The sequence below is a fragment of the Stegodyphus dumicola genome, chromosome 1 (genome assembly GCF_044657685.1).
Source record: "Stegodyphus dumicola isolate Sdum_Otavi_A_Nest chromosome 1, ASM4465768v1".
NCBI lineage: Eukaryota > Metazoa > Arthropoda > Arachnida > Araneae > Eresidae > Stegodyphus > Stegodyphus dumicola.
Genome location: NC_140768.1, coordinates 81,931,079 through 81,946,200, shown reverse-complemented (window position 1 = coordinate 81,946,200; position 15,122 = coordinate 81,931,079). Strand labels below are relative to the sequence as shown.

At 33.4% G+C, this 15,122-nt stretch overlaps 1 protein-coding gene across 3 annotated transcripts in view; it reads left to right on the top strand.

The window, feature by feature from the left end:
- The window catches only part of LOC118195921 (diuretic hormone receptor-like), a 693,583-nt gene that overhangs the window by 654,272 nt on the left and 24,189 nt on the right, over nt 1-15,122 (top strand). For all 3 annotated transcript variants that reach the window (XM_085817027.1, XM_085817020.1, XM_085817021.1), the window contains one exon: nt 13,094-13,179. In XM_085817027.1, coding sequence (XP_085673153.1) covers nt 13,094-13,179 — 86 coding nt within the window. The remainder of the gene's footprint in view (nt 1-13,093; nt 13,180-15,122) is intronic.

Here is a 15,122-nt window from a genome sequence, read left to right as displayed (position 1 = left end):
CCCATATGACAGCACTAAGAGCAACATTAAGATTTGTCGCAGCCATCAAATGTCATTTTTTTTCAGTCATCGTTTTTCACCAACTACACGTCATTCAAGGCGCCACAGTGAGTGATATTCAAATGTCCTCCTTATCCAAATAATCTCAAATAATCTCAGACCAAAACTGCGGTACGTTATTACCGTCAAAAAAAAAATATTTGACTGAGGAAAAGCAACTACGAGTCTACCATATACACACTTGGTGAGATAATTTCAGAAAAGTAATTTAAGCCCTACTATTTTAAACAGTGGTTATGTCTATAGATTAGAGAAGCGATGGATAAAAGATTATATAAGCTCTTCGTCAAGGTCAGATGAGCTTTAATCTGTGGTTCTACTCACTTCCCGCCGCTAAATCTGGAAGGACATGGCCCTTTTATCAATTTTTATATGCATCTTTTCAGGCTGCATTTAAATGACAAGTGTACGTATTGGATAGGCGGTTACCCCATTCACTATATTTTCGAACGCTCAGAAAATGTGAACTTTCATCTTTACAGGCCTGCAGATGGAGATCTAAATGCGCGAACTGAGAATATACAAAAGAATGAACACTTGTAAAAACATATAAGTACAAGCGTATTTATAAATGTGTCTGAAGTTCAAAACGTATCTCCGATATTACACATTATATCGCCATCATCACTATACCTCATACGTATAACGCGCTTTCATTGCTGTCATTCATAAATCTAACAATAATAAATCAGCGTAAATATAGATTGCAAACCACAATTTTCTAACTCTTATACATATTTTTTTTGGTCTTGGCGCTTGAGGCTTTGCATTTATGTATTTATATTTAGCTAATATTTCTGCACCCTCATGTGGGTTCTTGCATAATAGTATTCTTATGTGTACTGTTTTATGCACAGGAAGTGTTCAAAAAACACTCAACTTTCGCTGTTCTTGCTTTATTGCTAATAATATATACTCTTAATCACTAACCCCTTCAAATTAGTCCCCCTGTAGTTCACTGCTGCCATCGTTTCTTCCACTTTTGGAATGATCTAGAAATCACTTTTTTCGATGGCGTGTAGTACTTTTATTGCATTTTCCTGAATTTTTTTACGGATTTGAAACAACATTCTGCCAAAGCAGCTTTCAGTTTGAGGAAGAGAACAAAGTTTGCCGTGGCCAGTTTCAGAGAATATGTGGGAGGGACGCAACTGAAGTTCAGTGTTTTACCAGGTAATTGATACGAAGGAGCCCATGTGTGAGCTGAGACATGGTCTTGATGCAGCATCCACGACTGATTCCCCCGCAGTTCAGGTCTCTTCTTAAGCACAGCATCTCTGAAGACTGTTAGAATTCTCCGGTAGACTTCCTTATTTTCTATCTGACCACGTGGTACAAACTCATTATGCATGCTGAATATATTGGTCATCTGTTCACATAGAATGTTATCCACTCCTTAGATCCTCGGCAACGGCCATTCTTAAGAAGCTGAAATCAGTCGTGACAGTATGTCTTGTTCATGCAGTCATCTTTGCATGCTTGGTTAAGCATTTGGAATATTTCCATGAAATATTCTCCAATTTTACGCATAATTTCACACAGGCAGTTTGTTTCTCTAACTCTTTTATTTCTTTCTTACTAATCCGACGAGCTTCTCATGGACGCCCTCAGTCAACTGGAAGTTTCTACAACTAACTCATAGTTCGGAGCCAAGTAAAAGACTATTTCTAACAAGATATGACGCTAGGTACGCATGATAGCCGAAGCACCTCACCTGCAGCTATTGCCTCACAATTTAAAAACGTTGGTCGTTTTTCTTAACAGGGCTCGTATTTGTGAATTTATCATTGATACAGCAGTGATGACTGGGAACATTTTATACATATTAACAGAATTGCCCTAATTATAAAAAACTTGCGTGCTGTCTAGATAGCTCAAATTAATATATTCTAGTATTAATATTGTGTGTTATAATTTAAATTATTGTCGAATATATTTAGATAACCCTTGATGATTATTTAAGCCTCTCTCTCGTTCCAGTACTAAAAAACATCTATTCAGGTTATTCTAAAAACAGATAAATCTGCCAGCTGGACTGAGAAAGCTGATAAGTTACTACCCCAGTAAATTAGCTACCCTGTCTATAACAAAAAATGCAAAATATACAAAATAGTATATTAATCATATATTAGATAGAGGTAATGATGCAAAATGTGATATTCAGTGCTGAGAAGATATAGCTGCTTGTATACAAAAATGAATATAAAATTAAATATAATTCTCAAAATAATAGCAAACGTTAAAATAGCCTCAAATATGCAAGTAGAAATCGTACTGTGAGGTCTCAAAAGCAATATTCGCTTTCAATTTGGTTTCACAGCACCAAACTAAAAATTACATGAAGCTAGTTTTAAAAATAAAATAACTAAATAAAATAATTTTAAGCCACATTTTGAAGCCCTCGAGAGCTTCATCCGCCTTAAATTGGTGACATTTATAGAAACAATTTGCCTTGTATTTTAGTCATACACCTAAAGACCTAGAGAAAATTTCATACAGCCAGCCTGTTGAAGCTGCTAGTTATCAAACAAAGAGCTAAAATTAACACTCAATTATTATTGGTTTTCCATTGGTTTTGCCTAAGGTCACATTATAAAGTATTTCTTCCGCCTTCTTAGCATGCCTTCGTAGTGTAATGATCAGCAGGCTGGGCGCGTTTTCCAGAGGTCCGTGGCTCGATTTCCGGCGAGGGCACCCCACTGTAGAGACATTAGTAATTTTTTGGAAGCAAGAGATATAAAAAATGAGCAACGCCGTCTCCGGGAATCGAACCACGGGCCTCTGGAATACGCGCTCAGCGTGCTGATCAGTACACCACGAAGGCATGCTAAGAAGGTGGGAGAAATACCTTATAACATATCATTAATATACCTGAACATAAGACTGAATTAACATCCTTCTAATTAAATATCAATCTCAATTTTATATTTAACAGGAGAAAATTCATCTTTAAGTATCGAAATTGCTTTTAAATACCCGTGTATGCATCAGTTCTCTCGTAAATTTTATCTTGCTTTGTTATAAATATGGTCATGAATCAAAATTTTAATTCGTGACACAAATTTATCAAAGTTTTAAAATTTCATTGAAAGAAATTTATTTGAAAAGTTAATTAGAGCAATGTTTAACGTCGTTTTAGTTCAGTGTATGGGTAAACTCGTGCAAAATATTGTCTTTGATTATCTTTACTTATATTGTACTACAGTGAGAGTTGTTATAATCTTTGTAAATATATGATATATTGTTTAATTTTAAATTCTTGAAACAAGAATCATGTTAGGTGCTGTAGTAGGCAGCAGTTAAAAATGTAAATAAAACTAAAATTTATGCGCACAATATATATTTTTATAGATTAAATGTTCATCTCGTAGGCCTAACAGAATTTTCGCTAACTAAAATATGGTTGGTCTTTTACTACGAATATATTCCGCAGCCGTGTCTTAAACAAATTATGCTTTAATCTTAGCCAGAAGGCTGAGAAGCAATCAAACTAACTATTTTATTTTCGTATCTTGACTTGTAATCCATTAAATACTTCGAAACTGCACATGTTAACTGACATTCTATCACCATGGTATACGTCACGTTAGTTTTGAACAAACAAAATACTTTTAATAAACTTCTAAAATGTCAACAAACTTAATTCAGGCACGCCTCATAAAACGTCAGTATCTATTTATGAATATTTATGATAGAAGGCCGACACAGCTAGTAACTTTCATAATTCTTCTAAAGGAAGTAATAACTCCAAATTTTAAAAGGCCCCCGAAATTTTAATCATATCTCTTTTTTTTAGTTCGTTGCTGTATAATGGGTAAATAAAATTTTGTTTGAAAATTTTTATTTTATAGCACTAGGATAGCTGTAAAAATTATCTCTAGTAGAAATAATAGGTTAAGTATTTTTAAAAATAATTCTCGTAGCAACGCATGATTAAACCTTAATAGCAAATTTCTATTGAAATATATAAGAATACATAATTTAAGTGCCTGAATTAAATTTTTAGACTTTATTATTTCGAGAATTAAATCCTGTGCTTGACAAAGAATTACTTTAATTTAGATAAAAATGGGATATTCATTTAAGTTTTGACCTTTTTCAAGAGCTTGTTTCGATGAAATGAATGTGAGAACTTCGCTAATTACGAAATGAAACTTTTACGGACGCGTCATCAATTGAATATACTTTTGGATTAAAAAATGCCATCTTAAAATGAGTCTTTCAAATATTTTATTTTAAATTGTTTCTTGGAATTTAACTAATACATTGCTAGGGCTATAACAGTAAAATTAATGTTATGAAATGCATGAATAATTTATATACCTTAAGTATTATATATTAAAATTAAACATTATGCAATCAAAATGCAATTTTTACTCTAAAGTTTTAGCAGTAGAATTCGAGTACAATTTACATTTCTAAGAGTTATTAAAATGAAATTATATCAACTCATTGAAATATATCTCTAAAAATATTATTGATTTCTTTTTACGTAAAGAAAGCCACTGAAGTGTTGATTATAACGATTAAACCACAAGCTGATGTAAATATCTTACAACACAAAATAACACGAGTAGCTGTATTTACATAGGACTATGGTGTCTAATACTAGAAAGACTTACACCATATTCACTGCATTTCAATGTAAAAGATAATGGACTAATCTTATGTCTATTTTCAAGACTAAAATAAAATAAAATAAAAGATTAAAACATTAAAAAAAATCCGAAAGGGCTCAGATTTTAAAGATAGTCCTAAAGAGCTGTTATAATGTTAAATATGATTTATTAAAGTAGACATTATCGATAAAGATGGCCCATATGAATTCTTCATTATTAATCTTTTAATTACTCATTCTTAATATTTTAATCTTTCTTTATTTCATTCCAAATAAATTTTTAAGCACAAATCTTAAAATTTTCAGTTTCCCAGAATTCATTTGCGAATAACTGTAATATCATTACGTTTTCAGAAAAAGATTTTTGGGGACATTTCTTATGGATAACTTTTGGACACTTAGAATGTTAATCTCTTTTTACATTGCTACCACTGCTAACCATCCAAATTTTCAGGTTATTCTTCTATAACTACTTTTTCCTTTTGCTTTGCTTTCCAAGGATTTGGGGGAAAATGTTACTTTACGTATTTGGAAATTTCAGCTTGAAAGGAAATGGAATTTATCTTAATATCTTACCATGGTAGATTATATTTCTCTCACACTATATTCATATCATGATAATGGAGATTGTAACCTCTTCATGCGGACTTTGAACCATTTGTGTATGATCACTGACTTGCATTGCCATAGACTTTAGAAATATATTATACTAATAATCATAAGAAACTTATCTAAGAAAATACCAATTTTTTTCATACAAAACATAAGTTGTCCTTTAATTTAGATTACTAGGAGGATAATAATTATTCTTTTATAAAATATTTCTCTTTGACTCGTAAATAACTTCTTTATCACATTCGAAATGAACACTTAATTATATATAATCACTGCATTGCTCTGGTAGATCATAATTATATTTAACTTATTTCGTTACATAGTAAATAGTGTACAAGAGAGTATTTCAAAAAGGTCATGTTTCCTTCTATCTGTGTAATTTCAAGTCGAATCTTACTAACAGAAGTGTTTAATACGTGTTTAGCAGACTCTTAAAGGCTGACCAGAGTTTGCCAGTTTTATACTTCTGACTTCTTTCTAATCAAACGAAAAACATTCTTATCTTATTACGAAAAATAATTTATATTTTTCTACATTTTTTATTAATTTTTCTACCATTTCCTTATTTATTAAATTTGGTTCGCATCCCAATGCTAATATATAACTACTTTTTGGTTTTTCAATCATTTCTTATGTGAAAAATACTCAGTATAGAAAATTTTGCTTATTTAAAGGCCTAATGTTGCATGGAAGGACGGAGGTTGTACTTTAATTTTTATTACATATCATACAAATGATTCAAGGAATATGATGTTTGCTTCCTGTCAGCACAAATTCAGGCAACTGTTCTGGGAACGCAGCCGAATCGACGGCTAAGAGCCTCATAAAGTCTACATGTAAGCTTGGATATTGTTGTTCGGGGAAAGAGTATTCTTTTAAGTAGTTCCTAACAGAATACTCTTTCCCCTAACAACAACGTTTAAGCTTACATGCATATCAAGCTTACATGTTAACATCCAAGCTTACGTGTTTATGAAGGTCTTAGCTGTCTATTCGGCTGCGTTCCCGGAGCAAGGTGAAGCAGAGAGTAAATGGTTTCTGCCAGTAAGATAACACACTGTGAGGCTAAGGGCAGGTCAGTGGTCTTCCTTGGTGGCGCTCACTCACTCACTGTTGCACAGATCTTTTTACTTTTTAATAAAATCTTAACGTTTCGTTGCTCATTTTGAAGATTCTTCATATATTCTACTCAAAGGAAAATGTTCATAACTTATTAGTAAAGCTGTAAGGATTATGTTAATTTTATTAACAGTTAAATTTTAAGTTAAAGCTTTTTTCCTGTCAAATTCTTAACTTCAACTTACTACTTCCGGCCAGAACGTAGTTTTGGAATCATTCCGAATACTTAATGAGGAGAAGCGGTATTTAAACCACAAAGTCTACTTACAGAGTTAGTGAAAATCAGAATTTCTGATTTGCGGGCGTCTGCCTTTTGGCTACCCTCTCTCTCAAAACTGTTATTACGCTCGGCCGTACTCAGGCCCCTTATAAGCTTCGTAGTCAAATAGAGTTGACGGGCCAACTCGATTAGAATCTTGATAGCTTCGGCTATATTTCTTTAGTTAATCTTAGTTTTAGTTTAATTCTTAGTCTCTTAAGTTCAAGCCCAAGTGTCGGCTTTTATTGTACACTCCAAGACGTAGTTTTTTTTTAAATCTTACTGGAATAATAAAGGGTTAGTTACCCTTCCATCTTGTTGTTTCTTGTTACACAAGCTTAAGCGATTATTCGCTGACTACTATTTCTTAAGATTCGTCACTTTCTACAGTAACTGAGAAATACACTAGTGAGAATATTACAAAACAATTTATATATGTAATACTTTGTTGTATTCTTGGTTATGAAAGAATAATATCTTAGGTTTTCCCGAATGACAACAGACACGAATGATAAATGAAAAGACGCATATAGGATAAAAGCACAAATTCCTGTTTCGAGATTAAAGCCTTTTTTGGCTAAAAATTGAATTAATTTCATTTAGCAAATATTTAATCATCTCACGCCTACTATATAAATTCGATCGATTTAGCAATTCATTATTTTTTAATCTCCTAACAGTTATCAATAGATATACAGGGTGATTATAATTAAAGTTTAAGTTTCAAAACGCTATAAAAAAGAACCACTGATGAAAATGATGTGAAATTTGAAAGGAATGTTATTGAAGAAGGCGGAAAGCGTATGGCAGAAGAAAAAATTTAGTTTCAAAAGTTAGCAACAGATGGCGCTGTAAGCGGCAAAATCACGACGAGAAACGAGAAGCGATTCGTAAAACAATGGCTAAGGTGGAAGTTACACATTAAAATGCATTGACAAATTAGAATTGTTGAATAATTTTATTTGCATGACTGTACATATCACATCGAAAGGGACAAATCGGTTTCAAGAGTTTTGCGGCGACATACCGCATAAGAACCATTCATCAAAGAAGTTCTGAACTGTCGCGAGACTGGCACAAAACATGTTCAATATGGTGTTGTGTGCAACAAGTTGAAAGCGACAAACAGCATGTTCCACAACGGATCGCAGTGTCTCCGGGGGGATGTTCAGAATGTGTTGCGAAATGCGTGCCTTTAATTCCGCTAAATTTGCAATTGGAGCACGGAACACAACATCCTTCAGATATCCCCACAGCCAGAAATCACACGGAGTAAGATCAGGCGATCGGGACGGCCAGGCTGTAGGGAAATGACGGCCGATAATTCGAGCATTTCCGAAATGGCGCCTCAGCAGCTGCTTCACGGGATGTGCAATGTGCGGAGGAGCGCCATCTTGCATAAAAATGATTGCATCCACACATCCACGCTGTTGCAGAGCTGGAATCACGTGGTTGCGCAAAAGAGACGCATACCTCTGACCAGTGACGGTTGCAGTAACAGGACCGGAAGCACCCGTCTGTTCGAAAAAATATGGTTTTAGGATAAATGATGCCGTAAAGCCTCACCATACCGTGACCTTTTCAGGATGAAGTGGTACGGGGTGCGTTGCCAGTGGATTTTCTGTTGCCCATATTCGACAATTCTGGGTATTCACGTATCCTGTCAGATGGAAATGGGCTTCATCTCTCCACAAAATTTTCCACGGCCATTCATTATCCACTTCCATGCGAGCCAGGAATTCTAACGCAAACGTCTCCCTAGCTGTCAGGTCAGGCGGAAGCAACTCCTGCACATGGCCAATTTTGTACGGATAGCATTGCAGGATGTTTCGTACAATTTTCAGCACCGTGCTCGTAGGCCTGTCCAATGTTCGTTCAATTCCTCGTGCACTGCACGGTTGCACACCACCGGCCGACCCCTCCTGTAATGCTGTGGCCACTTCTTCAACTACCGTCGAATGCACTCGTTTTCTCCCTCTACCAGATTGCACATCAAACGAACCTATCGTTTCGAATTTTTGCATCATTTTCTTTAGACCTACGACACTCATTGGACCAATGCTTTCTTTTATACCCTTCAGTGTCCTGAATTTTTGCAGAGCTACTCTTGCACAATCATCATTCTTGTAATACAGCTTTACCAGCAGAGCGCGGTCCTGCAGTGAAACACCCATGGCGAACGTCTGAGACGCGAAATGAGGAACAGCCTGGTACCTGACGGCTTTATAACACTGAAATTTAACTAACATTTTAATTTGTCTTCTTCCGCTTGCAGCGCGATCTGTTGCTAACTTTTGAAACTAAATTTTTTCTTCTGCCATACGCTTTCCGCCTTCTTCAATAACATTCCTTTCAAATTTGGCGTCATTTTCATGAGTGGTTCTTTTTCTATAGCGTTTTGAAACTTAAACTTTAATTATAATCACCCTGTAGTTTAAAATTAGATAAAAATCCATCACTATTTTATGAATTCCTAACAATAGACAGTTTCCGAATTAACAGTAGGCGATTTGATGATATGGTAAGGTTTAAAAAATAAATCCGTTTAGATAAAAATCTCTTTCCAAGCTAGACTACATAAAACAAACAATCCATGTTTGAGAGCTGCCTTTGGGATTGCAATAAGGAATTAAATGTCGCTGGGTAAGCCAGCATAAATCACTCCAGGTTGTCAAATGCAAGCATATGACGCGGAGTTTAAACTTAAGATGTATTATAGCGTATCCTCACGTTAATTCCCTTAATGTTAAAAACCTGCAAACTCTCCATGTTCAGGATGGATGAAGTGGGGGTTAACCTTTTATCCCCTGGATTACAGTTTTTCCCACTTTGTGGCACATTTGTAACTTATGAAAAAGAAGAAATTTTTCTCAGCCTTGAGCTGGATTCTAGAAATTGAAGCCTTTGAGTGCATTATACATATCTGCTATAGCCTTAGATTTGAAATCCTCGAGGTTATATGGTATATAACTCAAGTTATTACGACGTGAGCTATTTGAGACGTACTGCAGACTAGAACATAAATTAATTTGATATATATCGGATGTAACAGCGCTCTAGAGAAACTTTTTCAGATAATATTAGTAAATTGATATGTAGAGACATGAATGTGTATATTCGCAAACTATTACTTTCATCCCAAAAGATTCATGTTTTTTAACACCATCCATATTTATTAACTTATTTTCCGAACCGATTTTACGAACACATATTTTATTTAGAGGAATCTGTTATATAAAAGATTTTGATTTCCATTAAATTACCACATTCCCATGTGAGCTTAATTATTTCTATGTAGTAGTTTCCTATGTTAAATTGCTTCCCAAAAACCATTAGTGAGTCGTGCTTTCCGTCTTCTAGTACGTTATTTTCAGAAACGTAAACATGCTTTACAGCATATACTTCGATTTTTTTTTTTTTTTTTTTTTTTTTTTTTTGGATTCCTTGATGATTTATTGATTAGATAAAGAAAGTGGAGTTCAGTGGAAGGAATAAAACCTCTACATTTAGGTGCAATTATTGTGAGAGTTTCATTTCTGTGTCCAGGAGAGTAATCAAGAATTAAGAGAGCGTTAAAGCTCATGTTTTACTTTTAATAATATTCGACTTTTTAATAATTTTAGTAATATTCGACTTTTTTAATAAATGAATTTTCAAATCAGTCATTAAAGAAGACTATCACAATGCGGCTGATGCTCTGCACTCTACGTGTCTAACTGAAGTTCTCGCGTTGGAGAAATTGAATGGAGACAATTGAGAAACGCGTATTCACAAAATCATGTTCCGCAAGTCCGCGTTCGACAAGGTTTACTGTAATGTATTAACTCTGAGTTATTAAAACTGAAACCTCGCCCCTTCAGCGAATTCAAAATTCGCTGTAATTGATTTCACTACGTTAACTCTGTTTAGAGTTAGTAGGCGTTATTGAATTTTGAACTGAATTTTTATATTAAACTGATTGCATTGTGATAAATTTTACTCCGTATAGTCCTCATTGTAAAGATGCATTGAGACTTCAATTAACGCTGTTTCGATATTATTAGGCATTTTCTTTATCTTTTAAAAGCCCCACATTTTGAAATGATTCGTGATAATAATGTTATACGGGAGCTGCAAGAACTCTAATTTATTCATTATTATCGAATATAGTCATTATTAACTTTACTATTGAATAATTTCAACTATTGATAATGAAATGTTTGGATTACTAAATGATATTTAAATTAAATGATTGAGGTATTTAGTTATCAAACTAGAGTATAGATTTTATTCGACAGTTCACATCATTCTTCTCTGAAAACAAATTAACCTAAACACAGTACGCAACGTGTAGGCAATATATCTGCCAGGTAATGAAATATGCAAAGATATTTCACCAGAAAAATTTCGTTTACTGAGCTAGTTTTAAAAATTCAATAAATGAAATTAATGAATAAATATTATTTAATTACATTACTTTAAAGATGGAATCAAAGATTAGCTAAAAGGATAAGCAATGTTTGTGACAACGTTACTTGAGTTCTTCCTATACACAGCAACTAAATAAAGGCATATTTTGCTTTGAATAATTTACATTTTTTATTTGTACAGAGTGCTAACTCTTCTGATCGCTTAAGGGCTGTTCACACTGGGGTTTATCTGACATAATGTTGACATCTGATCCCACCGACGCTGCTCCAAACCCAGTTTTTCTTCATAGCGGAGAGAGTTCAAAAATCTGAACTTCAGGTGTAATGGAGCAACTCCGAACCGACTCCGTTAGCGCAGGTAAATCCTAGTGTGAATGGCCGTTTGGGGCGCCGAAAATACTGAAGTCGGCCTGAGATCAAGCATGGCAAATAACACCACTTTTTTTGTTATTTCTAATGCTTTTGCTCATCTTAGAAAACGACAGTCAGGTCTCAACCCTAATCCATTCTCACAAATCCGGCAGCACAGAACGGACACTACATAGAACCAACAACTTCTTTACTGGCATAGAATCGGCAAGGCACTTAGAAATTGCTTTTGACTCTATGCCGATGTCATTTCTGTACCGGTATTTGTCCTTTCTAGAGGCATCCTTATGCTGGTACCTTAAAAAACAAAAATTTAATCAAATGTTTTTCTCCTTTATTATGTGCTGTTGTTTATTATAGATTTTGGCTATATTATGCAATGTCTATTGCACGCCGTGTCATTCTTACGCTATGTCGATGATATGCCGATGACAAATGGGCATTAATCCTCTTACTCTTTATTACATCATTATCTAAATTTCTATTTTATCATATTGGTAATACGCTAGTAACTAGTGTCAGTTATACCACGGTGTCGGTTCAATGTAGTATCGATATTATGCCGGTGACAATTCTGTGCAGGAGACAAATATGACTTAATCTACATTATTATATTCCTTTCGAAATTTTTTATTTTATCATGTAAATCGTGTACCGGTAACTAGTATCAGCTGTATATTAATGTCGATTTTACGCAGCATTTGTCTATAGCTCATCGGATCTCACACACGTCTCTCGATGCAAACGGTGATCCTTCTCTCTTTGATTGTTTGCGCCACAGCTGCAGTTTTGAAGGCTGAGCTGTACACTGGAGAAAGACTAAGCGGCAGTTAAGCTCTGTTTCTGCCATATCTACCAACAGGCAATGAGAATGCTTTTGGTCTCGCTTATGTATCAAAAAGTCTGCTTTTTAATTTTAGACGACAAAAATTCCTATTTATACCAGTAAAAACAGCACTATGGCATTAAAAATTATTAATGTTATTAAAAGTTAATGTAAATTAAATGTTATTAATGCAATGTTATTAGAAGACAAACAAAGAAAATTTCTGACAGTGTAACATGAGCAGCAAATTGCTTCGATGGTATGTTTTACAAACATTAGTCTTACCTAATCGTATAAAAATTAAAGCAAATAAATAGATTAAAAATACTAATATATAAAACTCCATTCTTTCTAGTGTTAATATTATCTTTTCCAAAAACTTCTCAGAAAACTAAATGAAAAATTATTTCTTGCCTGCTTTGTCGAAGTCCAAATTAAATTTAATTGATAGTTTGAATTTGTCTCGAGACATCTGTTTCTGTGCAAGATGCAATCATCTTAAAATCGCGTACTTTTTTTTTCTTAATGTTCGTTCTGAAATTACTTAGCAAGTTTAGGAATACCAAAAATTTTCCAATGTGTATGGTGCTGCCATCTATAGGCAATAGGAGGAATGCTTTATTAATATTTGTATTAAGGTTACCTATGGAAAAATATTTTAGATTGGAATACCTTTTTAAAGTTCGAAGATGCAAGATTATGAATGTTAATTCATTTAAACGACTTTCTAAATAGCAGAATCAGTGTATGAAGAGAATTTGGTTTTATATTATGAATAACTTTATTAATGCATTTTAAAATTATATTTCTCCCTATAGCTCAATATCTATTTCCTTGGAAGAATTATGTGGGTGCTCATTACGAAACTCAGAGCAGCTACGAGTGCAGAGTCGAAGCAATACAGGTAAGATACTTTTTCTATAGCGTATCTTTAATTCACAATACATCATTAACTATTCCACATTTTTGTTTTTTATCTTAAGTCGCCATATAATACGCTAATTTTTCAGTGAAGTCAACTGTGTGTATTTTTTATATAATTTTAGACCTCATAAATCAGAAAATTTTAGATAAAATTCTGACTATCCACATATAATTTAAATAGATAAAAAGTAACCATAAATTAAGGAGGAAAAGTGCAGTTTCCTTCTGATCATTTTGTTGTGAACCATAGTTATTACATTTTTGTGAGATCTTGTCTCAATGTAGTTCAGATGCCGGTTTATGAAATCACTGAAGTTTTAGTCGTAAGAAACTCAATAACCAAGGGCCTTCCTAATCATTAATTAATTAAAAAAAACAGTAGGTTTAGCCTGATGATGTTCGCTTCCAAAATTCAAGGAAGGTGGATCCCCTTTTCCTTAATCCGCTGGTGTTTTAGTTTACAGAAATCATCACTTGTCTTTTAATTAATTTAATGTAAATTATTGCTAGTTATTTCCCTTATTCTCAATTATTTCATTATCTTATTCTATTGTTATATTTATTTATTCTGTTGTTCTCAGTCTAGAGAAATCTCAATTCTTGTTAAGTTTTATGACCAGAACTTTTCCTTTAGGATCAATCATAGTAATTTCTAAAATATAAATATTTTATGATGATTACTGAACGAAGATTTTGATTACGGTTATCATTATTTTTGTATAAACTAAACTGTTTCTCTTTTTCTATTTCTAAATATGCTTTTTGTAAACCATTCTCTAGTGAGCTTCTATATTTTTTCTGTACATGAACTAATATTGAAAAATTTCAAAAAAAAAAAAAAAAGAAGAAGAAGAAACAATAGTTTATTTTATATGATTTTTAGTCCAAAGGAGCGTTAGCTCAGAAGAGCTATTAATCTCGAAACGGCATTTTGCGTCGAATCACTCGAAACGGCTGTATCTGCCACGAAATATTATCCCCCTATGTTATATTTAAAGAAATTAAACAACGAAGAATCTACATGAATGTAAGTATGTTTCTCTCATTGTGAAAAAACAACGATAACTAAAGCCACCAAATTTTGAATAACTTAGTTCTGCACCAGAATATGGGCATCTGTAAGCCCGAATCTTGACTTTTGAATTTGTTTTATTATCTGTTTCATATTTTTAAACTTTAACGAACTTTTTATTAAGAAACTCAACGATTTCAAGGCGAGCAGTAGCAACACTGTAGGGAATAAAATGCTTTTTATCTCACGCACGCGAGAATGTGTATCGGGAATTCTAAAAATATGCTGTTTTTAAATATTTTTAGTCCAAGTGCTCTCGAAACGTGTATGTATATGTAAATGAGAAAAGCGCCCATTTGGGCGTAGTATAAAATGTGAAAGCTTTTAGATTTTTTTTAAAGTTTTTTAATATTTTAAGGAGTTATGAATAAAATCCTGTCTTACGACGATAAAAAGTGTATGAAATGTTTTTAATGAGCTTTTGTTTTGAGTTAATAGCAAGTGATTTTAAGATGGAAACTACTGCATTTCTTGTCAAATAACTTCTTAGTTTATTCTTTCAGTACCATTATGACAGCCGTTATCCAGAATAGTATGAAAATTTTTGTTTTTAAAGACTGGTTAGTGTGATTTTTCCATTAAAAAGTAAACTTTAAAATTTCTGTGATTTAATTATTTCCCAAAAGACTAGTATGCAGAAACTTCTACTTTTTAAATTTCTAAAGGCTCAAAGATATTCTTGAATATCTGTGATATTATTCGGTGGTATTGTTCATTACCATTATAAAATGTTTCTACCACAGAATAAATTTTGATTAAAAAGTATGGAACACTTAAACCTCGTAATTAGCGTATTACTGCGAATGTAAACCTCAGTCGGATTTTAAATCAGTCGGATTAAAATCGAAAAA